The sequence below is a fragment of the Miniopterus schreibersii genome (genome assembly GCF_964146895.1).
Source record: "Miniopterus schreibersii genome assembly, chromosome: 6".
NCBI classification, from domain to species: Eukaryota; Metazoa; Chordata; class Mammalia; order Chiroptera; family Miniopteridae; genus Miniopterus; species Miniopterus schreibersii.
The window spans coordinates 31573849-31601186 of record NC_138107.1 but is presented as its reverse complement, the minus strand read 5'-3'; the positions used below and the strand labels follow the sequence as shown (position 1 = coordinate 31601186).

The following is a 27338-nucleotide window of genomic DNA, read 5'->3' as shown; positions in this document are numbered from 1 at the left end:
GATAGATAGATAGATAGATAGATAGATGATAGATAGATAGATAGATAGATAGATAGATAGATAGATAGATAGATAGATAGAGATAGATGATAGATAGATAGATAGATAGATAGATAGATAGATAGATAGATAGATAGATAGATAGATAGATAGATAGATAGAGATAGATGATAGATAGATAGATAGATAGATAGATAGATAGATAGATAGATAGATAGATAGATAGATAGACAGATGATAGAAGATATATATATACACACATATATATACATACATATATAAAGAGAGTCTGGGTGTATGAATTTTTATTTCATTATTACAAAATACAGCACTGCAAATCCCTGGGATTTAAAAATATGAAAGTGGGATTGCTCATGGTAATTTCATTTTAAATGTTGATAGATGCTAATGAATTGCCTTTCAAAATAGGATGTACTCATTTACTTTCCCGCTAGCAAAGCTTGAGAATGGCCATTTCTCAAAATCCCCAACACTACGTGTCATACTTCTGAATTTTTGTCAATCTGATAGTGGAAACGTTATTTCATTCATATTATAGTTGATTTTCCTTAATGTACTTCTATGTTGCTTGTAATATGCTGCATGTGAATTCCTGTTTATATATCACTGGGTTGGGTTATACTTCTTTTGTTTTAAAGAGCGCATATTTGGCCATTTCTGTTTTGCCTCCTCTGACCTCAACCCAATCCTCTGATTTTAACCAACGTCCAACAGCAGACGTGCGTCTTCCTCAGCTTGCTCCTTGTTCATGTAAACACATGCAAGCCTGCCTTCAATACATATAACTGTTTGATTTTAATTTACTTGAAAAGTCCAGAAAAGGCAATTTATAGAGACAGAAAGTAGATTAGTAGTTGCCTGGAGCTGGGTCAGGAATGAGGCTTAACTGAAATGCGCAAGAGGAATCTCATCAGGGGGGTAAAAATGTTCTCAAACTGATTTATGGTGACGGTTGCAACACTCTAAAGTTACCAAGAATCATTGAAAAAAATTGTACACTTGAAAGAGATGTGTTTTAGATGTATATTTTATCTCAAGTATTTTTTAAAAAAGGAGATATCCATATTGCTCAGCAACTTGCTTTTTTAAAATAATAATATATCATGGATGTCTCTATAAATTAACAGATATAGTCTCAAAGTCTACCTTTTTTGTACTTTTTATATACATATACACATATGCACACAGATATGATTTTGCATTACTTAGACCACATATACTTTAATTTTTGCACACATCTTTGCAGCTTAATTTTAGCACAGAAGAGCAAAACAACAAAACTCTGAAAGCAAAACAAAACAATAAATGAAACACAGATTTAAGAAAAAAAAAATTTAATGAATTTAACAGATAAAATGTGAATATATTTAATACAAAAAGAGTGCTTACAAGAAAAACAAACCAACAGGAAAATGAGCAAAGGTGATTAATAAGCAATTCTCAGAAAATCAAATTCGAATGGCCTAAAACATATGAAATAATGAATGCATAAGCATAACAGAAGTCAAAGTAATACAAATAAATTACTAATGAAATGTTAACTTATGCATTATGCTGACAAGAATAAAAAAGCATTAACATTTATTATTGGTGAAAATGTGGGGAAATGACAATCTAATTTTTATTTCATTGTATGTAAACTTTTTCCTTTTTTTTGAATCCTTTTAGAATTTTTATCTTCATACTGATAGTAATAAAATTTCACCAAGGGATGTCTTTATGTAAGTCTTTTCAACCTGAAGATCCTAGTCTTTCAAGAATTTAGTCATATTTTTCTATATCTTCCAGTTTCTTCTTCCTATTTTCTAGAGCTCCTATTATTTGCCATTAGATTTTTCTTGAATAAGTATCTATGACTAACACTCCTAACATAATAGAAGATTTTATCTTCTGTTCACTCAGTGAAATGTCTTTATCTCACAGATCGATTTGGTCTTCTGCTCTTTTCATCGGTTCTATTAACTTCTAAAAATTTTTTTGCAAATGTGCTTTATTTCCTAAATCATTCTTTTCCACTCATAGCCCCTTTCCCATAGCAAAATGTATTTTTATTTACTATATTCAAATCTTCCTTTGAGTTTTATCACATCCTGTTTAATCATCTCTGCTCATTCTGTGGTGAATTTCTTCTGCCATTCTGCAGGTCAAGGGGTTATTCCTAAAAGTCCCCAACTTACACGCAGGACAGTTTCCTGTGAGCTCAGTGTAAGGGGGCGAGTGCATTGATTTAGTGGCTTTGTTCTCACCGCTTGAGCAGATAACCGATGTGGAGAATGACCACAACCACCCACCCTTATGAAACACAAAAAGACATTTCTCAATTTTTACTATGAAAACAGAGTCGCCTGTTCTCTGACGGTGGAACAGTCTTGTGAATTTCCCTCAGATATCGATGCTTCTCTTCTCCTATCCATGGCAAGTTTCTACCAAGCTGCTTCAGGCTCTGATTGCCTCTTAGACCCTGACACCTATACTAAGCACCTTTTTCAAACAGGCAATTACATTTTCTTAGAGGTAGCCTTCAAGTTCTCATCTGTTCGAGCGTTAGCCTGGGACTTGGTCACGACGCTGCGGCCTTGTTTCCTTAAGGGCACATGGACAGGAGTGGAGCGGACGGCTGAGGTGAACTCAGGTGTCCTTGACGTTATGAATGATTTTCTTGACTAATTGCATTGATAGTTTTCCCCTTTTTATATTTATATTGGCTACCACTGAACATAATAACTTACTCTCTAGCTTTCATTTTGGTAGTCATTTTCTATTGCTCATGTTTGGGGCTGGCATATTGTTTGCTTTTGTTAATTAACTTTTGGGGGCTTTCTATCTTTGAATAGTATCTAAGAAGTTATGGTCTGCTAACCATACCTCTTTTTACATTTTGGCTGTGTTCTGAATTTCCTTGAATTTTATTTTCTCTTATTTGAAGAAAATTTTGGTAGCTAGGGAGGGGTTTGTATGTGTGTTCTGTTCACTATTTTGATCCAGTCTTCTGCATTATGTATTCATTATTATAATTTTAACAAAAACTTTTTACTTCAACTAAATAAACTGACACCAAATGTCAGTTCTTCAAAGCCTTCCTTGATCTCCCCAAGTGAAGTTAATCAGTCTCTTTCTTTCTCCAGTTTTAGCGTACACAAAACATCCGCAGATTTATGACCCTTATTAGTATTAATTTATCTACCCATTAACTGTGTTGTCTTTGAGACTAGGGACATTGTGCAATTTTTTCTTTTTAAGAACCAAATTATTGAAGTCTAAGTGATCCAATTTCATTATTATCCCTACCAAATGTGCAGTGAAATACAAAATAAGTAGATAAGGCTATTATTTATTAGGAATTTATAAATGTGTATCATGTTAAGCATGTTATAAGTGTTAGTAGTCATCCCAAAAACACCCATAGTAGGAAATATCATACCACTTTGTGAGTGGGGAATTGAGACTCAATATGGTTAAGGAGATTATCCTAAGTCACAAAACTCATGAGTAGAGAAGCCAGGTTTTAATTCGGTTACACTTCTAAGTTCAGATTCTTAACTGTACTTTTCTGGATAGTAATATCAATATGCAATTTTAAGATCTTAAATTCCCAACCCAAAATCAATCTATATAAGCCAATGCTGTAAGAGCAATGATAGAAAGTTATGTGCAATAGTGAGAATGTGGGACAAATTAAAATGTATATATATGTACACATATGTGGATATATTTATGTATATACATGTATACATATATATCACAAGAAAAAATAAAAATATTGTAGTGTATATTTGTTTTTCTGTGTGAAGGTAAGGCTTAATAATAACCTATAAAGTGCAACTGTAAACAACCAAAACCATAATGAATAAATTATATTGAACTACTGGATTTGTTCTGTTTTTGTACGTTTCACTTTAAGTTTTTGCCATGTAGGATAAAAATCTTTCCAAAATATATAACACACTTGCAATACTGGCAGATTGGCCAATATAATCATTACATTTATCATTTACTGAAGGCCTAATATAAACCAAACACTATATGCATATTATTGATATTTCTTATACTAACCCAGAAAAAAAGATATTACTAACTCCACTTTGCAAATGGGAAAACTGAGGCACTGCCAGTTGAAATAGCCTACCTGAAGCTATCCAGATAATGAATATGCAGCCAGCATCCGAGCCCAGGTCTGGCTAGCTCCATATCCTACCCTCTCTAACTATTTTCCATGCCCTTGGAGGATAGCAGAGGAGACACCTGGATCTCTATTACACTTGGTATCTTGCTAGGGAACTTGCCAACCTGTTTTACTTACTCCATCTAGGGAGACAGCTGCTATGACTGCTTCATAGATGAGAAAACTTAGTTGCTGAAAGCTGAATGTCATCCACAGCCAGCACGTAGAGGAGCTTGGATTTGAAACTACTCTGACTCCAAATTCCATGTTTTGTTCATTGTAAGAAGCAGATATATTTGCTTGTGCTGCAACCAGTGAAAATGGTAGTCAAGTCCAATTGAGATGTACAGCCAAGCTGGACTATGCATGTCATAGAATGAGCCTGCCATATATTTTAAATTCTTTTGTCTGCTGAAGATACTTCTCACCAGGGAAGCTGCTAAACTGGAGTAGGCTCCTTTTTCCTTTTAATTCAATTTTACAAACTTGAAGACTAATAATAAAATCCAGTTATGAGCTATGAAGAAGCTAAGAGCACACTAGGCTCTCTTATGAATTAATAGTATGGGTTTAATTGTTTGGACATAGTTAAATTATTTATGAAATTCCACACTAACTTTTTTGCCTACTTTCTGGTTCCTACTTGTTTTCAGAAGGGTGAAACTGATAGAAGGTTGAATTTTGGATGAATGCGACGTTACTACATTACTAAACCACACTTTGTGTTTAGGATATAATATGATAGTATACAACAAGGATCAGCGCTACTCAAAGTGTGGCTCGTGGATAGGCATCATCGAAAAATTATTAGAAATGCAGATTTTAAGGCCCCATCCCTATACTTACTGTATTAAAGTTTCTGGGGGTAGGGCCTACAAATCTGCATTTACATCAGCCCCTCAAGTGATTTATTGCCAAGAATTTTCGTAACAGCCTTCTCCAAGTGAAGCCTGGAGTAAGGCAAGCATGACCTTGAGTAATGGTGCTGTGACTCAGTTTCCTCATCTGGAGATAATAAAGTGGTCTAAATGATTAAAGTATACGGATGTATAATACACACAAAACACATACACACATGCACATCAGAGAACACTAAGTGCAACAATGCTATGTGCTCAATAACATCTTCAAAAATGTCTGCCTCCACAATTGGTGATATTTTTAAATGATATGTTTTGCAAATTAACTCTCATGATATTATTGCTGTCACTCATGCTAATTTGGTCACTTTTATGCCATCCTCCTATTTCATCTTCATGGAGAAACTGGGCCACTTTCTACTCTGCTCAGTATAGGAGGGTTCTAACTCCCTTGATTTTTGAGAATAAAGATTGAACTTCTTGCTAATCACAATATGTATTATCAACAGATGCTGGGGATAGGTCTCCATCCACTGAAAGAAAGTAACCAAGTAAAAAAATATACTAAAACACCATAAGTAATTAATCAATGTCTGAGAAACTAAAATGATCAATTCCTATTTCCTTCTTAGAACACCTTCTCCTTTCTAACGTTGTGCTTTCTAAACCATCAAATTTCTTAGAAATAATAATGTGGAAATTTTCATATGTGGGAAAGTCCTTCAGGGTATATTTTAATATTTTTGTCAATTTCCTTGTTTGGAAAGAAATATCTGGCCTTTTTACCTGTAAATATAGGCTTGTGAATATTCTATTCCATATCTAAATTTCAATCCTTTGTCCTTTTATACAACTTCCCAAATAATCTGTGAGACACAATTTTGCCATTACAAGATAAATGGTATAAGATATGTGTTCCAAAATATGCTTAAAACAATGTGTCATTTGTGGAAGGATAAATAATAAAATAATAAAAGCACTCAGATGAAAAAAAATGTACAGTGACAAAATCATGTTTATGCTGTTATAAGAGAATTTAGTGGATCAAACTGTACAATATCCCCAAAACAGATGTCTCTAAGAAGATTATCCATCATTATGACCTACTTCCATAATCAGGCTCTACCCTGATATTTTACTTAAAAATTGAATGTGAAATACACACAATTTATGCTTAACCATTGCAGTAGTATTGATAAAATATTGATCTAAAAATAACCAAACCTCCCAGCAAAGGAATAAACATATGAATAAAGTAAAATATCCTCTTTTTGGAAAATAAGGCTAGTGTACAAAATCATAGATGTAGAAAAAAGTAGCTGGGAATGGTGCAAACCACATAAAATAAATGTCATTCAAGTGTATTAAATAATATTATGCTAAGTGAAATAAGCCATCAGAAACAGACAAGTATCACATGATCTCACTCATATATGGAATCTAATGAACAAAATAAACTGATAAACAAAACAGATCCAGAGACATAGAGCATGGAACAGACTGAGACTCTCAGAGGGAAGGGGGGGAGCACGCAGCACGAGATTAACCAAAGAATTTGCATGCACATATGCATAACCCATGGACACAGACAAGTTTGGTGAAGGCCTGGGTGGGGGACAGGTGAGCGGTGGAGGGGGTCAACGGGGAAAAAAAGAGGACATGTGTAATACTTTCAACAATAAAGATAAAAAATTTTAAATGTAGCCTGGCAGACATGGCTCAGCGGTTGAGCACTGGCATAGGATCCGGGAGATCGCAGTTCGATTCCCAGTCAGGGCACATGCTGGGGTTGCGGGCTCGATCCCCAGTCAGGGGCATGCAGGAGGCAGCCAGTCAATGACTCTCTCATCATTGATATTCTCTCTCTCTCCCCCTCTCTCTTCCTCTCTCTGAAATCAATAAAGATATATTTTAAAAAATTATTTTTCAATGTATATTAAATAATAAAGTTTCTGAACTCATCACCTACCCAGAGAGTTTGGGCTACCACAAATAATCAACACATGCAAAGAAAAAATAATTTTAAATTCAAAATAAGCAGCAAGATGAAAGACAAAAAATAGTTTTCTAGGATAATTGAAAAATATCTGAGGAATTCCTAATAATTGAAATCAAATGGTTGAAATAGCTTTTAATTCTAATTATTTTGCAAGACTCAAAACGATCTCTTCTTGAAATAATGTAGGTAGAAGAGAATATGTGTAAAGGAACAATCATCGAAGAGTCATCTATTATAATACCTGAACAGGAATTACAAGTAACAATCTAGTTCTGTAGTGTGAATGTCCAGGCTACATTTTGGTTTATTACAATTCCTGGATGCTTCCTTTTTTTTTTCCTCCTCATTAAAGTTTGTTTTAATGAGTCTCAAAATTCTGTGACAGATTTTTGGTCAAGTTGTTTCCATTAAAAAGTACTGATTTTAAAAACTAATAACTTTGAAACTGCCACACACACAAAAAAACCCCAAATGGTCCACAAAACATTCTCCTTTCCTTCTGAAGGTTTTACGATGCATTGTAACCATTAACCAGTCTTTTACTATTAAACTTAAGTGGCCAATTGAGACAAACAGTTCTGAGACCGTTCTTCCACCACTGATTAAGACTGGGGTGGCAGGTATTGGGGGTAATATTCCTTTAGCCTTCTGAGCTTTCTGGGCAGACTTGGTGACTCTGTCAGCTCCAGCTGCCTTCTTGTCCACTGCTCTGATGACACCAACAGCAACGGTCTGTCTCATGTCACAAACAGTACAACGGCCCAGAGGAGGACAGTCAGAGAAGCTCTCAACACACATGGGCTTGCCGGGCACCATATCAACGATGGCAGCATCACCAGATTTCAAAAACTCTGGGCCATCTTCCAGGTTTTCCCCAGAACCACGATCAATCTTCTCCTTCAGCTCAGCAAACCTGCAAGCACTGTGAGCTGTGTGACAGTCCAGCACAGGTGCATACCCAGCACTGATCTGGCCTGGATGGTTCAGGATAACCACCTGAGCCGTGAAGCCAGCTGCTTCCATTGGTGGGTCATTTTTGCTGTCATCAGCCACATTGCCACGACGAACATCTTTGACAGACACATTCTTGACATTGTCCCCAGGAAGAGCTTCACTCAAAGCTTCATGGTGCATTTCAACAGACTTTACTTCAGTTGTGACATTGACTGGAGCAAAGGTGACCCCCATGCCGGGCTTGAGAACACCAGTCTCCACTCGGCCCACAGGGACAGCACCAATACCACCAATTTTGCAGACATCCTGGAGGGGCAGACGCAGGAGCTTGTCAGCTGGACAAGTTGGTGGTAGGATGCAATCCAGAGCTTCAAGCAGTGTGGTTCCACTGGCATTGCCATCTTTACGGGTGACCTTCCATCCCTTGAACCAAGGCATATTAGCACTTGGCTCCAGCATGTTGTCACCATTCCAACCAGAAATTGGCACAAATGCTACTGTGCCTGGGTTGTAGCCAATTTTCTTAATGTAGGTGCTGACTTCTTTAACAATTTCCTCGTATCTCTTTTGGCTATAGGGTGGCTCAGTGAAATCCACTTGTTAACACCAACAATCAGTTGTTTCACACCCAGTGTGTAAGCCAGAAGGGCATGTTCACGGGTCTGCCCATTCTTGGAGTTACCTGCTTCAAATTCACCAACACCAGCAGCTACAATCAGGACAGCACAGTCAGCCTGAGATGTGCCTGTAATCACATTTTTTATGAAGTCTCTGTGTCCCGGGGCATCAATGATGGTCACATAATACTTGCTGGTCTCGAATTTCCACAGAAAGATATCAGTGGTGAGACTACACTTACATTCAGCTTTCAGTTTATCCAAGACCCAGGCATACCTGAAGGAGCCCTTCCCCATCTCAGCTGCCTCCTTCTCAAATTTTTCGATGGTTCTTTTGTCGATCCCACCACATTTGTAGATCAGATGGCCAGTAGTGGTAGACTTGCTGTAATTTTCATGTCCAATGATGACAATGTTGATATGAGTCTTTTCCTTTCCCATTTTGGGTTTGAATTAGTGGTGGTTTTCAAGACACCTGTGTATTGGTGGCAAACCCGTTGCGAAAAAAGCTCCTGGATGTTTCTTGCAGCTATATGGATAGGCAGCCATAAAGTAATAGTTGGATGCAGTTACCATTTTACTACAGATATTAGAAGCTAATAGAGATGAACTATCCAGTTTTTAGGAGTTTGCAATGAATGAAAGAAAAATAGATTAATCAATTTTAACAGAAAACCAGTCAAAGAAGGGTCCAAATGCATTAATGCTTGAATGCTCACCTAGCTCTCTCTGTTCAAAACCCAAGTCTTGTCTGGCCTGCGTGGCTCAGTGGTTGAGCATTGACCTAAGATCCAAGAGATCGCGGTTCGATTCCTGGTCAGGGCACATGCCTGGGTTTGTGGGATTGATCTCCAGTGTGGGGCTTGCAGGAGGCAGCCGATCAATGACTCTCTCATCATTGATGTTTCTATCTCTCTCTCTCCCTTTCCCTTCCTCTCTCTGAAATCAATAAAGATATATTAAAACAAACAAACAAAAAACTCCAAGTCTTAAAGCAAAAAAAAAGCATGAATAAAAAAGACATACTTGTATGTTTTTCCAATACCAGAAATTTCTTACTATTTTTATCTATTAAATATCTCTGAGAAGTTGGTAATGTGTAATAATATTATTTCTACTTTTCAAGTAGAAAACTAAGTCCAGAGAAGCTGTCCCTTTTTTCCAAGACATAAGGCTGCCACTCAAACCAAGACGACCCAACTTCCAGTGTGTCACTGTTACCATCACCCAGACATGGCCATTTCTTACATACAGTGAAAGTTACCTACTCTCTTACATAAGGAATAGGCCATTGTGAATACAGGTTCACATGCTACTGAGGTAGTGATGGAATACTGTAATACTTCACAGATAATATCTAGATCGCTATAAATGGTTCTTTAACCACGTCTGAACTTGCCGCAGGTAAGTTAACTTTAAGATCACTTTAGCACAAGAAGGGTAAATATCCATAGGTGTCCTGGAGCCTGGTGAAGTGAACAGAGAATAAGGAAAGCTCTTCTGGAGAAATTTCAAACATGGAGGAAACATCTGTAAAATTCTTCAGTGGTAGTAATGAAATGGGAGAAATAAGTATGCTAAGGTACAGACCCTAAGGAGTTAACTTGATGTCGTGAAATGAGCAGGAATCATCACATGCAATGTGGGAATATTAAAAAATAACATTATACTCATAAAGGAAATTAAGACTTCAATAATATATATAGTACTAAGGTTTAGGAGGAAGGAATATTTACACATACACACACAAATCTTGCATTAATATAATCTGGTCAGTCAGTTCACTTCAAAAATACTTAAGGAGTAAAAATAATGATAATAGTATGGTGGAAAAAATTTATTAAGCTATTAATCTGTGATTTTTGTCCCCAGATTCCATTGCCATATTCAGACCAGGCTATTCTCTTTTTTCCATATCTATACCATAGCCAAATCTACACATTTACAGAGATTTGAGTAGTGTGACAGAGACCTTAAGACCCACAAAGCCTAAAGTATTTACTATGTGGCCCTTTACATAAAAAGTTGCTGACCCTTATAGAGTAGAAAAATTCTGGAAATTAAACAATTATCTAAAATGTAATTGTAATTCTGAAACAGTAAATAATGGAGTTATGAATTCTTGGAAGTGTATTCTGTTACATCAGTATGAACAGAACACAGTGAAGCTGTCCTCAGTCGGCTCCCAGTTTCCTTGGGTCTGACAATGATCCCTTGATCAAATTCTCATTCATCTGCCTTTTATGAAACCTTAGCCTAGACTCAGAATTACAGATTCTGATGTGACAACCCCTCTTCCAACATCTGCAATGACAGATCTTAATGATTACTGTTTATAACCTAACATGGATCCTCACAGTCTAAGCTAAGCAGTAAGTAGATTGGTCTTGGGTACCGCCCATTTTCTCTGTACAAGATTTGAAGCAGAGATAGTTCAAGTGAAATTGTCAGTCCTTAGAAGATGGGTTGGATTTGCTAATAAACTCAGGCTTTCTAGTATTCACTATAGTGCTCACCATTTTAGTCCAGATTGCCTCAATGATCATCTCAGCAATGACATAGGAAATTACATTAAGTAGGAATAGAAAAAAAATTTATACAATTCCTAAGCAAAAATATACAGCAATTATATATTTACATTCTGTCATCAAGAATTACTCCTGCTAGTCATATTCTCTATTTCTAAAATATGTTTAACTATGAAATTTTTATTTGTATCACAATTGGAACTTAAATGTTTCTTAAGTAATATAATTTTAAGGTTTTCTGTGAAAGCAAATTAAAAAATTGGATCCAAAATAAAGCATGTTAATACAAACAAATATATGAATGATTTTCCAACTTCAGTGATAGAAAGTTAATTACATTTGTATAATATAAATTAAATTACTATAATCACACAGTTGAATAAGGAATAGATTATATATTTGCTATAGGTAACTACTTCAGTAGAAGAGTTAACTACAGTTTTAGCTTTCTGAAATAAAATTAAAAAGAAATAACACTGAAAAGCATCATAAAAACATGCAATAATTTTTTACAGAAGAATACATTAGACTATAGAATACTATATTATGTTTTTTAATCATATATTTTTTAATGCATTAAACAAAAATCTAAATGGGAAAAAATAGTCTTACAGAGTACTGAAAAGTCTGTATAAAGACAGTCCCAAATGTTTGTAACAAATACAATCACTTTGTAAATCCAACTTGTTTTCTATTTTAATTGGCTTATAAATGATGGAAAAATACAATGCATTATGTATTTGGGTCATATATTTCTAAAAATAAGCTCCTTCTTATAAAAGAGTGAACTGAAAGAACAAATGAAATCAGTTTCTAATAATACCATCCTTCTTCGTCAATAACATGTTATCTATTTTATGTAAGACCAAAAAAACCTCAGTGCCTATGAGTATTTGACTTTCAACCAAAATTTTGTGCCTATCAAAAAAATTGAAGTAAATTAATTCACTTCAGTTAATAATAAAGAACCAACCAAGAAGTGTATTAATCATACATTAAGCATTCATGAAATGGAAACTAGATTGCTTACACATCTTGAATGAATGCTCCAAACATTAAAATCTATCAGTCCCATCCTTCATGAATATACCATTCACTACTGAGGTTGGTTCATATCTGGACTTGGTTAAGCAGAATAGCTTTTGGGGAGCCTCCTTTGATTCTCCCCAACTCAAGTATCTTCCAGAGTCTTGTGTGAGAAAGAAGGGGACCAAATATTCTTTCATACCATGTAATCTGAATAAAGTGGAAAAATAAAGCCAGAGGTCACTGGTTCAATGAGACAATTCCATACAATACTAAGCACAGAGCTAATTATTTTGTTTTAGAAAAGAGAGACGCTAAAACACAAAATTACATTTTAGAGTTTCAAATATGGGAATTTCAAAAAAATTAAGGAATAAAAGGCACAGAGAAGTGCCATTAATTCATTCATTCAAAGTTCACAGAGTGCTGACTTTATTTATTTGCAGCATTGTGATAAATGCTTAGCAAAGCAAGAAAAGTAAACTGTGGTCCATGTCCCCCAAGTAATTAGAGCAAAGTGAAAGAATTAGAACATGTCCACAAATAAAATATGATTTAATATTTCTTTAAAATAATTGTTAACAGTAGAGACTGTTTATAACATGATAATTTATTTTGGAAAAATTACTTAATCACATAACCTTATTTTAAATGTCACAAGTTCTGAGGAAGGCACTCTGGATTTTCAACAACATCCTATCAGCATTTTAATGTATAGAAAATCTCTAAACTTCTCTGGCCGTACTTTTAATCTCTACCAAAAAAAGAATTTTGCCTGCATTAAGTAACCTAACTTTCAGTGTGGATACAATTCCATGAAATAATACAAGCTGGAAACTACTTTGCAAAAAATTTTAAAAGTGCTAGATTAATTTAAAGTAGATTATAAAAGTATATTTTTGATCTATCTGTACTTACTAAATTGTTCCAAGTCAAATTCTATTGCCCTCATTTTCTCTATCATAATGCCTTACTTCACCAATGTGAAAGATGCAGTTCAACAATGAGTTCACATATCCAAATGCTTTTGTTTTCAAAATAATTTCAAGATGAATTAGAAAACAATTACTTCAATTGTTCATTTGATGTTTGATATGGTAACATTTCATTAAATATCCCCATTTAAAGACATACTACATATTACATTATTTTGTGTTTATGTATCTTATAGTGCAGTGTAAAAAGATCAACAAGTGCCTGGCATAAAGCATTTATTTATATGGCACTAACCATTAATTTGAAATTACTATGTTCAAAGAATAAAGGAAGTTATGACAACAATGTCTCATCAAATAAAAAAGATAAAGAGAAATAAATTATTTTAAAAATAAAATGATTCTGGAGTTGAAAAGTACAAAAACCAAAATTAAAAATTCACTAGAGGGCTTTAAATGTAGATTTGAACTAGCAGAAGAAGAAAAAAATCATTTAATATAAAGATAAATCAATACGACTATGTAATCTGATTAAAAGAGAATAAAGAATAAAGAAAATAAGCAGAGCCTAAGAGAAATGTAGGCCACTAGCATATATGTAATAGGAGTTGCCATGAGGAGAGAGAGAAACAGACACAAAAAAAGTTTTAAGCAGTAGGGGCTGAAAACTTTCCAAATTTGATGGAAAACATTACATATCCAAGAAACTCAAAGAACCTAACAGGAATACATTGAGATCTATACTCAGGCACATACACATCACAGTAAATGTTGAAAGCCACAGGCAAAGAGAAATTCTTAAAAGTAGCCAGAGAGAATAAACTCATCATGTATAAGAGAATCTCAATAAGGTTAATAGCTGACTTATAGAAAAACAATGGACCAATGGATGTCAGAGGCTATGGGATAATATATTCAAAGGGCTAAATGAAGGGGGAAAAACTGTCAAATAAGAATCTTATATCCAGCAAAACTATCTACCAAAACTGAAGGTGCAATAATGACATTCCCAGATAAGCAAAAGCTGACAGAATTCATTGCTAGAAGACTCATCTTAAAGAAATACCAAAGGACGTGGGGTGGTGAACACATAATACAGTTTATAGATGAATGATGTGTTGTGAATTGTGCACCTGATAGGATAAAAGAAAAAAAGAAATACCAAACGAAGTTCTTAAGGCTGCAAGTGACACTAGATATTAGTATGAATTCAGATGAAAAAACAAAGAACTTTGATAAAGATAATTATACAGGTAATTATAAAACTATAATTTCATATTTCTTCTCCTTTATTATCTTAATAATTTAAAAACAATTAATGTAATAGTATTGTTAAGCCTGTAACACACAGAAAGCAAATATATTTGATAAAATAATGGGATAAAGGAGGTGGATGGAAGCAGTTTATATTGGAGGAAGGAAATGACACCAGAGGGTAATTTGAATCCACAAGTAGAAATGAGGAAAACCAAAAACTGTAAATAAGAACATTAATATAACAGACCTTATAAATATACACTTGCTCTTATTTCTTTTCTTGTTTAAGATTGTCAAGCTAGAGTTTTTTTAAAAAGATCTAAGTATGTACTTTCTATATGAGACTCACTTTAGATTCAAAGATAAAAATAGGATGAAATTAAGAGAATGGAAAAAGATATATCTGGCAAACAGCAACCACAAGAGAGCTGGAGTGGCTACACTACTCTCAGAGAAAATAGGCTTTGCTCATGACAAATATATTCCTCACTAGTGGCAGAAATAATAGGGAATCTATGTACTAATGAAATCTGTTGGACGGCAGACGTAAAGGATATATTGAAAATTGGGCAGCAGAAGACAGAAAATCTGATAGTCTTTACATATGTCTATTTGTTTGCACACTACCAAAAGTTCACATCCCTCAAGAAAATGTCCCGTGCACACTAAAAGAACATCCCTTTAAAGACTGGGCTAGAGTTTCTGTGTTAACTTTGGTCCTAAGGCTGAATGGAAAACTGAAGCTGCAAGTTCTCTCTGCATGTGTAAAAAACAGTCTTTTCAATTGACAATACTTTGTGTGCACCCTAGGGATAGCTAGTCTAGACAGACAGATATTAGAGTCCAGCTTATCTTAAATTTAACAGAGCTCCTGTTCTGATTGATTTGTATAGATTAATAAGTACTTACATAATTCTAACATAAGGAAAATTAAAGAATCCCCAGAGAAGAAAGAAACTGAACTTCTAATACTTTGAATACGCTTGCCTTTTAAGAACAATCTATTCTCAAGATATTGCTGACTTAGAAGTATTTTTATACAAGAACCTAAATCCACACAATCACAGAGATTCCTTGGAAATATCAAACTTTGGCTTAAAATTAGCTTTATAAAAAGCAAAACGAGGTACCATTTTATGTCACATGAAACATTGATGGCTATGGGGGGAAAAAGGCAGACAAATGTTGACAAGAATGTGGAGAAACAGAAACCCTCAAACATCACTATTCAGCTGATTGGGAAAACACTTTGTCAGGTCCTCAAAATGTTAACCATAGAGCTATTATATGACCCTGCAATCCCACTTCTTGCATATAAAGAGACGTTCACAAAAAAAAACAAACCAGAGTTTTACCATGGTTACATTTGTCGCTTTGTGAAAACTTCCTTACCTGCCTCAGCTCCCTTAGTGCTACTATGCATTCATACTTAACATTGGTTTGTGAAATGGTAATTCCAGAAACAAAATTTTTAAAGTGTATTAAACAATGATTTGGGGGTGGGGGAAAAACCAGGACTATAAACTTCCTAGTGATTACTGAATATTAGCAAACATTTCCAGAATAGTAATGCTAAATGCAAGAGATTAAAATTCCATGTCCTTGAAAAACAGTGTAGCAAATTCCTAAAACAGATTTTGAATAAAAATTTACAACTTTCTGAATTACCTAACATAAAGTTTTTACAATTTGATGTTTTACTCCCCTCCAGGACAAGCACAACAAAATGAGAAGAGACACCTTGAGAAAGCTAAACCAGTAAATCGCTTAGAGAAAGGTCTCCCCTTGATCCACCTTAGCATTTCCATATTGACATTTTTATCTATATTTATAAACTTTCCTACTTAGGCCTATATTGTATTTCTGTGAAGACCCTTTGAGTATTTTTGCAGAGAAATTCATTGTCATAACATATAGAAAAATAAAAAGAGAACCATGAAAATGGGTCTGACAAACTCTTAGAGCTGCTTTTCTCAAAAGAATGAAGGTGGAAAATTATGATGACATTCTTCATCATGCTGTGGACTAAACATGGGTAACAGCTGAGAAGATTTTTCATAATAAGAATAAAAATTTAATGCAATCATGCAAATCATTTAAAAATGGTTATGATTCTACTGACTTGCTTGTCTTTATCTAACCCTCACAAGAGAGAAAAAATATCATAATTTTGGTATTTAAGAGCAAAGTCTGGAAGGGTGAAAAAACTTTATGCTGTTAAGAATCAATCACCGGCCCAGCTGGCATGGCTCAGTGATTGAGCATTGACCTATGATCCCGGAGACTGAGGTTCGATTCCTGGTCAGGGCACCTGCTTCAGCTGCGGGCTCGATCCCTAGTCGGGGGTGTGCAGGAGGCAGCTGATCAATGACCCTCTCATCATGATGCTTCTCTCTCTCTCTCCTTCCCTTTCCCTTCATCTCTCTGAAATCAATAAAGATATATTAAAAAAACCCAATCATCCCATAGATAACACCTTATAAGATTGCCAGTTACAAACTCAGCACTGTTCCATCTCACTCGACCCTTATCTTTTATGAGCTTTTTGCATAAAACTGCATTTGCTTCATCAGCATATCAGTTAGCATGATTTCTAAAAACAAACAGCAATTAAAAGCCATGAGGAACCAGTTTAAAAAAAATCATGACTCATTAGTTACTATCTTGATATTAAAAATGTATCTTTTACACATATATAAAAGGTAGGTATGTACACCTTTCACATTTTGAAGGAATAAGAAAATTAGGTAAGTTTTTATTTTTCAGAGTGTCACTGACATTTATTACAAAATTGTAATAAAAAACTGACACTTTTTTTATGAAAATAAAGATTAACTAGAAATTCAGCAAGTTCATTTTAAGTTGCTGTAATCACAAATCAATCAACCTACCTCCTTCCAAAAATACTGATGATAATCAGTAAGGGATTGAATTTGGAGGATCCAATTCAGTTGGTTTACTAACAGCAAAGTGTTAATCAAAGGAGTTATCTAAATTCAATACGCTGCCACCAAATAAGTAAAAAAAAGGAAAAGGCAATTTAAACAGGCTGGGAAGAGTTTTGCAGTATCCCTAAAAATTTAGGCAGAGGAAAGGACTTTCAATGAAGTACATGATCATAATTTTACCTGTGAGAGTGTGCACTTGTACAAAATAATCTCCTATTATAAGCTATTACATATGTCAAATGCAAAGTGATTCTTTATGATAGCCACTTTCTTTATAAGCAAGTAATCCCATCTTCCAAGATATTATCAGGTTTTACTTAGGCTAAAGGTGGTTTTAAAATAAAATACTGCCAGGATGAAAAATATGTGAGCAATAATACTTTTTGTTGGACTTAATAAAAGGAATATGTATATGTTCATTATGCTTAGATCATATCATATACACTAGTATTTTAGTCACCTTTATTCACCAATGTAAAACCAAGTAGAATTCAGTAGTTTTATATTGATCAAAAAGGAGACTGCTTTTAGAAAAGTGTCATTCACCCTTATTCTCTTCCCTTCCTACTCATACCAACACACACACACACACACACACACACACACACACACACACTTGTAAATTATAATTTCCCTACGAAAAATAAAAGAGCTCAGAGAAACAGGGAAAGAACCAGCAATCAAGTAATTTGTTTAATACTCAGTTAACACAAGTAAGATAGGAGCTGGCTTCAGTTTCCTTGGATGAGAAAGGCAATTCATTGAACTCAATAGGTTAAAAGGTTTGTAATGAAATTATGACATATGACAAACTACTAAAAATAAATGGTTGATATATGCATTCTAATCAAGAGAAGAAAATAATTGAAAGTGAATGTATTTTACAGGTCTTTCCACCCTATTTTTTTCTGAGAACCACAAAGTCCACCTGAATTCTTATTACAATGTCAGTAATCATAATAAGCACAAATAACCTACCATTACGGGAAGTGTTGTCAAGGGGACAATGAGTCTGGCCAGCCCTGCATGAGTAGCTGAAGTCTTAACACCAAGTGTACATAATACCAGCATTATTATTTACCTAAACTTTTACTCTTTAAAGGAATTAAAAATTATTGCTTTTAAAGTAGACTCATCCAAATTAATAATATTCATGAAACCAAAGGTGTGACATTCTCGTTGTATTTCTTCTAACACAATATATTTTACATTAAAAAATAGCCCCCCAAATGACCTCATGTTACCACTAATGGTAAAGACAAACACATTTAGTGAAAACAAACTACCCTATATAATTTTCAACCTGATTTCTTTTTCACAGAAAACAACTGATGAACATGTACTAGCATCAAGTTTAAAAACACACTTAATGCTCAATTTAACGTCATGCTTGCTACTTATGTACTGCAGTACATCATTTAAACTTGAAAACAGTTGAATAAAAGCAGCTGAGTTGATATATCGAACCCAAAACACTCACTGTCTCAGTCTTATACTGGGTAATCAATGAGCTATGGAGAAATTGTAATTTACACCAAATGAAAGTGTATAGTGTGCACAGAAAAGACAGGCTGACTGAAGGTTCCGCTTGGATCCTATCTTCCTGAGCACAGCCTCTCTGGTTTTTATAGCTGATAGTGTTAAAAGTGATCTTTCACTCCCCTAGGGTACGATTCCTATGCACCAGGGAGAAGAAAAGGGGATGATATGGTTTAACATGACAACTCTGCTACTCGTGTTCTATAGAAAATTCATGTTTTTGAGCTCTTGATTTTAATTATATTCATTCTCTTCACTAAATCAGCTCATTCCATTGCTTCTGCAATAAAGTTTCAAATTCTCTGCCTCTGCGTCTACTGAGTGCTGAGTAAAGGTAGAGTCCCTTAGGCTTGACTGCTCCTGACAGCGTATGGAATCATCGCCAAAACTCAGAGAGCTTAGGGGACGTATAAGTTCATAATTATTTAAATTCTATTAAACATCACCAGTCCCATGGGGTGAAACTGCCCAGGCTTTACCCATTAATATAAACTCTGTACTGTGTCTAGATGTGCATTTTGTCATTTTCCCCAAGAGAACTGGAAATGAGCTCTTCCTGGCGTATAATTGCTTTGTGCAATCCAGGGATTAACAAGACTAGGGGAGGCATGCACTTAACAAGCTCACGACATTATATGACAGGCGATAGGAAAGAAGTCATGGGTTCTAACCACTTTCTCCTCCTTTGGGGAAGCATCCAAGGAAGCAGAGCAGAGAGGGAAGAGAGAGGAAGAGAGAAACAAAAATAAGGCATATATTAATATGTGCGCTTTTAAGAAAGACAATCATATGTCACTCTAAAGTGTTTAAACACAGGTATATTGAAGGCTAAATGTTTACTCTTCCTTACAAATAATCATTGTTCAATCTTTCATTGGAAATGCACGTAAACGGACGCTACTATAGGTAAGATACAAAAGTTGGGAGCTATAACTTCTAAAAGTTTTAGAATTTGGATTATTACATATACATTTAAACAATTCTTCAGAAAGAAAGCTTAATTTGCTACCATATTTGGCCTACCTATTATTAAAAGATATATTAAGATGCATACAGTTTGTACAAAGTTTATCAAATTACTGCTAAAATATTTATAGTTATAAATTGAAAAAAATCTAAGAATGGGAAATTTTTGTAATAAGTAAAAGTGAAGAAAATACTTTAACTATTTTAACCATAAATTATTCCACAAGCAATATTTATTGGTAATATACATTTCAACATTTAACTGTCATACAAAAAAATGACTCTTTACGTTGTTTTGTCTTATGTTCAAGATTAAGTATTTTAAGTTGTGTTTTCTTTTATTTTGTTCTTTTGAATATTTTTTCCAAAATTAGATTGGGTTTAGTAGAGATAGATGAATTACATTAGGACAGAGTGTCTGCTCCAAAGCATTACCTACTGGCTCAATGTTTTTGAACACCACTCTTTTTTAAACATGAGTTTAACCCTAGTAATTTTAATATATCAATGATTAACTATATTTCTATTAGTTTGCCTCAAACTTATAATAGGAAGTTAAACACATTCAGCTGCTACGGGCACTCAGACAGCATTAACACTCAGCCGATTTGCACCCCAGAATATCATTCCCAGGTCTCGTTAGTGAGAATTCATTCTAAAACAGTATGCTTAAGAATACTAAAAAAGGGAAAATTAACAAATAGGTCTTGTGCACTTTTTAGGCGCCAGACAATATTTTAACCCAAGGTTGCTCTAGAAAGGCTTTAAGGTGGCATATGAAGATTAATTAAAACGAATAACTTTTATAAGTAAAAAGAGAATTATGTGGCCATAAGAATAAAACCTAAAAAGCTATGCATTTCATAAAGACCAAATTTAAACTTTTTTAGTTGAATTCTCATAACACAGAGGGTAATTAGTACTATCCAGTTCCATAGGTAAAGGAGTTATTGTTTGGAAAATATGATTATCTTCCCAAGGCCACAAAGATAACAACAGGCTCACCTTAAAGTACAATTTCTATTTTACTGAATGTCTTAATTCCACTGAAAAATATTTTAGAATACCTAACTTACAACTCAAATACACTACCAAAGAGTACAATGTTGACTGGGACGTTCATTTTAATTTTAACTGTGATTTTGCAAATTAGGAACATATTGAGAGTGCTTAGAGTATTCTTGTTATTTTTAAATATAACTTTGTATTAAGTTAAAGTCTATACATGATTAGATAATATGCAAAATTCTTTAAACATACAATTAGTATTATTTAGGAATATGATAACCTTAACTTCTACATTACATTGCAGACCCATATCAAAGAAACTCACACACACACACCCCTATAATCCCACTGTGCTAATATTGGTAATATAATAAAGAACAACATTAAAATGTGTTCTAAACTAAACACTTATTAGAATTAATTTAGTATTTCACAAATTATTATATTGAGTCCTTTATATTAACACCTTAGTGCCTCAAAAATTTGAATATATTGAAAGCACTGGCATAATGAAACTGTAGCTGTTATTTAAGGAAACTGCATCAAGTGAGCCTCATAGAGAAAAAGTAAAAAAAACCCACATTAAAAAAAGTCTTCATATACTCTCTAAAAATCTGAATAATTTCCATGCGATAAACTTAGCACTGTATTTCTTTAACATGATATGAAATTACTCTCCTAGAGGCTTCTCATAGATTATATATAGATAATTATCTTGGGTTGAATTTAATGCCACATAGTTTAGTTTGCATTTTACCTTCATTCAATCTGAAGCAAATGTTGCAGAAACTAAAGGAGGGTTTTGTTTCCTTTTGTGTTTTTTTACAAGAACCGGGCGTAACAACTATCAAGAATTTTACAACTCATGATCCTACATCTACTACATTCTTCAGAAAATTAACTGCTACACTTAAATCGGCTGGTTTCGAATGGGAACCGCTTCAGGCACACACATATAGAAACTCTTTTTAGGGATTCTCTTCATCACTACTCCACTACTGTGAAGTTCCGAAAAAACAAAAGAACAAAGTTGGGGGGGGGGGGGGGCCGCAAAGTGCAGGGCCGCGAAGGCGCCCGGTCCCCCGCGCACGCGCCGAGCCTGCGGGCCGCCCACGCGCGGCGCGGGGCCCACGCCCCCGGCTTCCCTCCGCCCCGCGCTACTCACGTTGTTGGATCGCAGCGACACGCGGCCTCCGCAGCGGGCGCAGAACTTGGTGCGGCAGTAGGAGCAGAGGTGGCCGCACCCGTCCGCGAACTTCGTTTTCCGGCAGATGCCACAGGTGGGAGCATCGTCCTTGTGCTCGCCCTGGTAGCGCCGCGCTTCTTCCCCGATTTTTCTCACTTGTTCCTTGTAGCTTTCGAATTGCTGATGCAGCCGCCTGCGAGAGAGAGGGCGGCAGCCCGGTGAGTGGGTGATGGGAGACAAAGGGCATTTGTTTCCTAACAGACCAGAAGCCTCGCTATTTGAACTAAAGCAAAACATACAGAGCAGCTTCCCCCACTCATCTTACCTACAAAGGTTAAGTTAGCACCTACTCTCTGGGTGCTGGCTTTGCTTCCTAGCGCCCAGCCACACGCATGTAAGGAGACTCTCTGTCACTGCTGGTTCCCAAGGGTGGCATTCACCCACCCTTCCCCGCCTCTGCTCCTTTTAGACAGGCTGCTTTCCAAATATTTCAACCAGGTCTCAACGCTTTCTACTCCTGTGTGCATACAACTGAAGCAAAAGTTACGCAAAATACTTGGCCTAACTATATATGATGGGCTCTGATATTTTCTACCTTACTCTAAGTTTAATACTGATTACTAGTTTTTAAAAGTCTGTCACAGTAAATTGATTCCATGGCCCCCTATTTTTATGCATGATCCATACTTGGGAAAAACACACACACTGTTTTAAATCACATTGCTAGGCAAGCTGTGTTCCACGAAATATCTTCCTTCACCCCCATTTCTAGAGACCATTTATTTTGCCTCAAGTAGTTGATATAATATACAGAATGATAGCTTATACACTATATTTGTGCTTGTTAGTTCTTCCAAGGCACATTAAAGGTTCTAAACCACACCTTGTCAATATTCAGATTTTTACATACCCCACTTTTGCTTGGATATCTTTCAGGTTATATGTATGAGGATTACTAATACTCTTTGTTTAATTACTGGTGGTAAGTCAACCAAAGTCATTGAGGCAAATGATTTCCCATAAGAATATTGACATTTAATATGATTCAAGTCTTCTCCCCTTCCCATCAGTCCAAATCCTTCAATCTTCAAGTGCTACAAGTAGAAACCATTAGCTGTTCCCTATAGAACATTAGGACATCTGGTGACTCCCCAGTGAAAGGATGCCTTAGTTTTAGAAATGAGAACTGAGAGTCGTCCTGGGCCTAGCCGCCAGTCATTGGCTATTAACTGAAAAAGAAGCTCCTGGGAAGTGGCTAATCAAAGGTGTCTGTGTGTCTGAGCTCATTGGCTGGATGTGAGTATTTCCTTAGACACAGTACACACATGCTATTGTTAAATTCAGGCACTTAGCTCAATGCACCACATCTAACGTAACTGGGGGCAACTGGTACTCCCTGGAAACAGAACCAAGTAAGTTAAGTACTGCAGTTGAAGTGCAGAGATTTAATTATATTTCCTTTTTAACATTGATAGCTTTTAAGAAGTTTACTGATCACCTTTAAAATTCTAAAATCCCTTTCCTGCTTTGCCCATCGATACCTTTTTCCTATTTAATTCCCATAATTAAAGCAAATATACTTGCATTAGCACGTAAAGTAGTTTAGAACCTGAAACCTTCCCAATTTAAAGACTAGCTAATTTCAGTTCGTAGAAAGGTATAGTGATATGTTATTTAATAAATACAAGAATATTTGATCAATTTATTGACGTACTGGACACATTACATTTTTATAGTTTGAACACCATTAATCTAGGATCAAGTTGGTAAAAAAGAACTGTGGTTATCTATTATATAAAAAGTAAGCACACAAAATAGCACTGAAAATCTTAAAGCTTCTATTAAAGAAAATAATTATTAAGGAGTGGGAGTAAGGAAATATCTCAAATCAAAGAAACAGAAATAAACTCTAAGCATATGGGGTGTCCATGAATTAGTATTTATTGTGAGAACCACCAAATCAGACTTAAGTAAGTATAAATGAGGAGAAAGATAGGCTAAAAAAAAGTTTCCCTATAAACTTATTTTGAAATATAGAACATGATTTAGTATGGGTGTTGACAAACTTTATGGTAAGAGGCCAGATTGTAAATATTTTAGAATTTGCAGACCACATAATCTCTCTTGCAATTTCTCAACTCCACTATTGTAGCGTAGAAATATGCATAATAATAAATGTGACTATATTACAATAAAACTTTATTACCAAAACAGATGGTAGGCTAGTGGAACAGTTTGACAACTCCTGAAAGTATATGCTTTATATTAAGATACATTGGTTTGAAATTCAAAGTATCTTTGCTTTGTTAAATTCAAATATAAGACATTTATCCACCCTATAGGGCCCAATCAAAAGGCCATCTATTTCAGGAAACGCTGATACAATACATGCGTGCAGGACACTGACCACTGAAATGAAATCTGACTGTATTGCCATCTCACAGCATTTTATTTGGTTCTTCATAGGCTACTTCGCTTTTGTTTTTGTTTACCATATATTATTACTGTTTCTGTAAATGAAGCCTCTCTTCTACCACACAGTAAATTGAACTAGAAAGCACAGTTTAGCAAGAGAGTGAAGACATATATCTCCTTAACAGTAACCAATACATATGTCCATTTGAATAAATAAATAGATTTACAAACAAGTCCATACTGAGGACTAAATATCCTGAAAAATTCTACTGCCACACATATTGGAAAAAATATTTAAAAGAATAACTTTTAATTCATGTTTGAGTTGGGAAAAAGTATGGAAATCCTCAAAGGGGAAAAATGACACAGGGGAAGTGATTCAGGGAGGCAGCAGCTCTGAAGCCAACAGCTGCCCTAACGACATGTGCTGAGGCTCTGTTTTAACTTTTGTGCATGTGACTGAAAATAAAATTTTAAATAAGTAGCCACCAAAAGTAACTGAAATAGAGCATATAATAGCCAAACCGGTAGAGGGGAAAAACATGGAATGAGAAAAAAAAAATCAATCTGAAGAAGACAAAAATTGAAACAGACAGACACATACGAAGCAGGACAATTAGAGGTAGAGGCTATGGTCTGCAATGGCAGAAGCAACCCCGCGCGTCAGGAGTCACAGCGAGCAGAATGGACAGTCAGAGTCATTGAGAGACAGAGATCATCAGGTGAGATTTTTAAAATTCAGTTAAGAGAGGTTCAGGAGTTATAACCAAACTACACAGGCGCAGAATGTTTGAAATAAATGGTTGAAAAAATATCCCAGGAAAAGATTAACAATACCAATAACAAACTGGTATACTATTTAAGGTAAAAGCTTCACCAGAGCTAAAGAAGACAGCCTACTATTAAAAAGGGTTTCACTTCATGTTGTACATGACAATTCTAAACTTGAGTGCATATATTAAGTCAAAAAATTGATAAAATTACTAGGACAGAGAAATCCACCTTCATTGTAGGATATTTTACTTACCTCTCCCTCTGTAACTGACAGACCAAACATATCAAAAATGATAGAGGAGATCTGAACAACGCAATCAACAAATTCATATATGTATATATCTATCTGCCCAGGGGACTAAATTGTTAAACTTGGTAAGTACAATATTTATTGTACTCACAATGAGAGAATACATATTTTTCTTCAGGCTGATATGAACTTTTTCCAAGTCTAGCCCTCAAAGGACTGGAAATGTTTTCTTCAGCTGAGTGGTGGATGCATGATGTATGTTTTATTCTTTTCTTTATACTTTACATATATGATAGATAATACTCTTTGTATGTATAAAAATTTCATATGAAAAAGAAAATCATTTCTATCTCATCAAATATCATTGAATAACAAATCAGCGTTAGAATTGAAAAAAAAATGAACGTATGTGACAGCATTAATATATACAATAGAATTGACCACTGAGCCATCTAATTAATTTTAAGAAGATCTGCATATATTTAAACAAATAATAACTGTATGAAGTAGATAATATTATTTCCATTTTATTGATGAGGAAACTACTTTTTGTCTTGGGCCTTGCTTTTATTTTCTATCTGAATATATCATTTTAAATTCACATTCTTCACCTCTTACATTGAGTCCACATAATGTATGACAATAAAAGTGGATTTAACTTGAAAATAAAAGTATTTTCTGTACTCAGGAAAGTGTTATCTACCAGATGATGTCAATTTTTGATCATGGCTAATGAACAAAAGCTGACCATGGTGAACTCATGCCATGAAACTTCTCTAGAGCAGAGCCTCCCTCCTGCACAACAGAGGTATACCTCATTTTATTGTGCTTCGAAGATTTTGCATTTTTCACAAATTGATTTATGACAATCTTGCATCAAGCAAGTCTATTGGGGCCATTTTTTCCAACAGTGTCGTTTGCTCACTCTGTGCCACGTTTTGCTAACTTTTGCAATATTTCAAACTTTTTCATCCCTTTTGTATTTGTATGGTGACCTGTGATCAGTGATCTTTGATGCTACTGTTGTAATTACTTTGGGGTGCCACAAACCACACCCACATCAGACAGTGAACTTAATTGTTAAATGTTTCTGTGTTCTGACTGCTCCACCTACTGGCCATTCCCCCATCTCTCTCTCTCCTCAGGCCTCCCTATTCCCTAAAACACAACAATATTGAAATTCGGCCAATTAATAAGCTTACATTGGCCTTTAAGTGTTCAAATAAAGGAAGAGTCACACGTCTCTCTTTAAATCAAAAGCTAGAAAATAATAAGCTTAGCAAGGAAGGCATGCTGAAAGCCAAAAGAGGCTGAAAGCTAGGCCTGTTGTGCCAGTTAGCCAAGTTGTGAATGCAAAGGAAAAGTTCTTGAAGGAAATTAAAAGTGCTACTCCACTGAACATATAAATGATAAGAAAGCAAACCAGCCTTACTGCTGATATGGAGAAAGTTCTAGTGGTCTGGACAGAAAATCGAACCAGCCACAATACTCCCTTACACCAAAGCCTAATCCAGAGCAAGGCCTTAACTCTTTAATTCTATGAAGGCTGAGAGAGGTGAGGAAGCTGCGGAAGAAACACTTAAGCCAACAGAGGATGGTTCGTGAGGTTTAAGGAAAGAAGCCATCTCCGTAACAAAAGTGCAAGGTGAGGCAGCAAGGGCTGATGGAGAAGCTGCAGCGAGTTATCCAGCTAGGATAATTAATGAAGGCGGCTACACTTCATTCATTCTGGAAGAGCTGCTTCTTATGCATGAGCAGAGGAAGTGGTTAGTTGAGATGGAATCTACTCCTGGTGAAGATGATGGGAAGAGTGCTGAAATGACAACCAAGGACTTAGAATATTACACAAACTTAGCAGATAGAGCAGTGGCAGGGTTTGAGAGGGTTGGCTCC

At 35.2% G+C, this 27338-nt stretch overlaps 1 protein-coding gene and 1 pseudogene across 11 annotated transcripts in view; both read right to left on the bottom strand.

The window, feature by feature from the left end:
- RIMS1 (regulating synaptic membrane exocytosis 1) overlaps positions 1–27338 on the bottom strand; it is a gene marked incomplete at its 5' end in the record, with an annotated part of 385667 nt that overhangs the window by 195160 nt on the left and 163169 nt on the right. For all 10 annotated transcript variants that reach the window (XM_081140483.1, XM_081140457.1, XM_081140459.1 and 7 more), the window contains one exon: positions 21986–22199. In XM_081140483.1, coding sequence (XP_080996609.1) covers positions 21986–22199 — 214 coding nt within the window. The remainder of the gene's footprint in view (positions 1–21985; positions 22200–27338) is intronic.
- Positions 7416–9087, bottom strand: LOC308558598 (elongation factor 1-alpha 1 pseudogene; annotated as a pseudogene). Its single transcript has one exon. The product of its transcript is annotated as an elongation factor 1-alpha 1 pseudogene (transcript).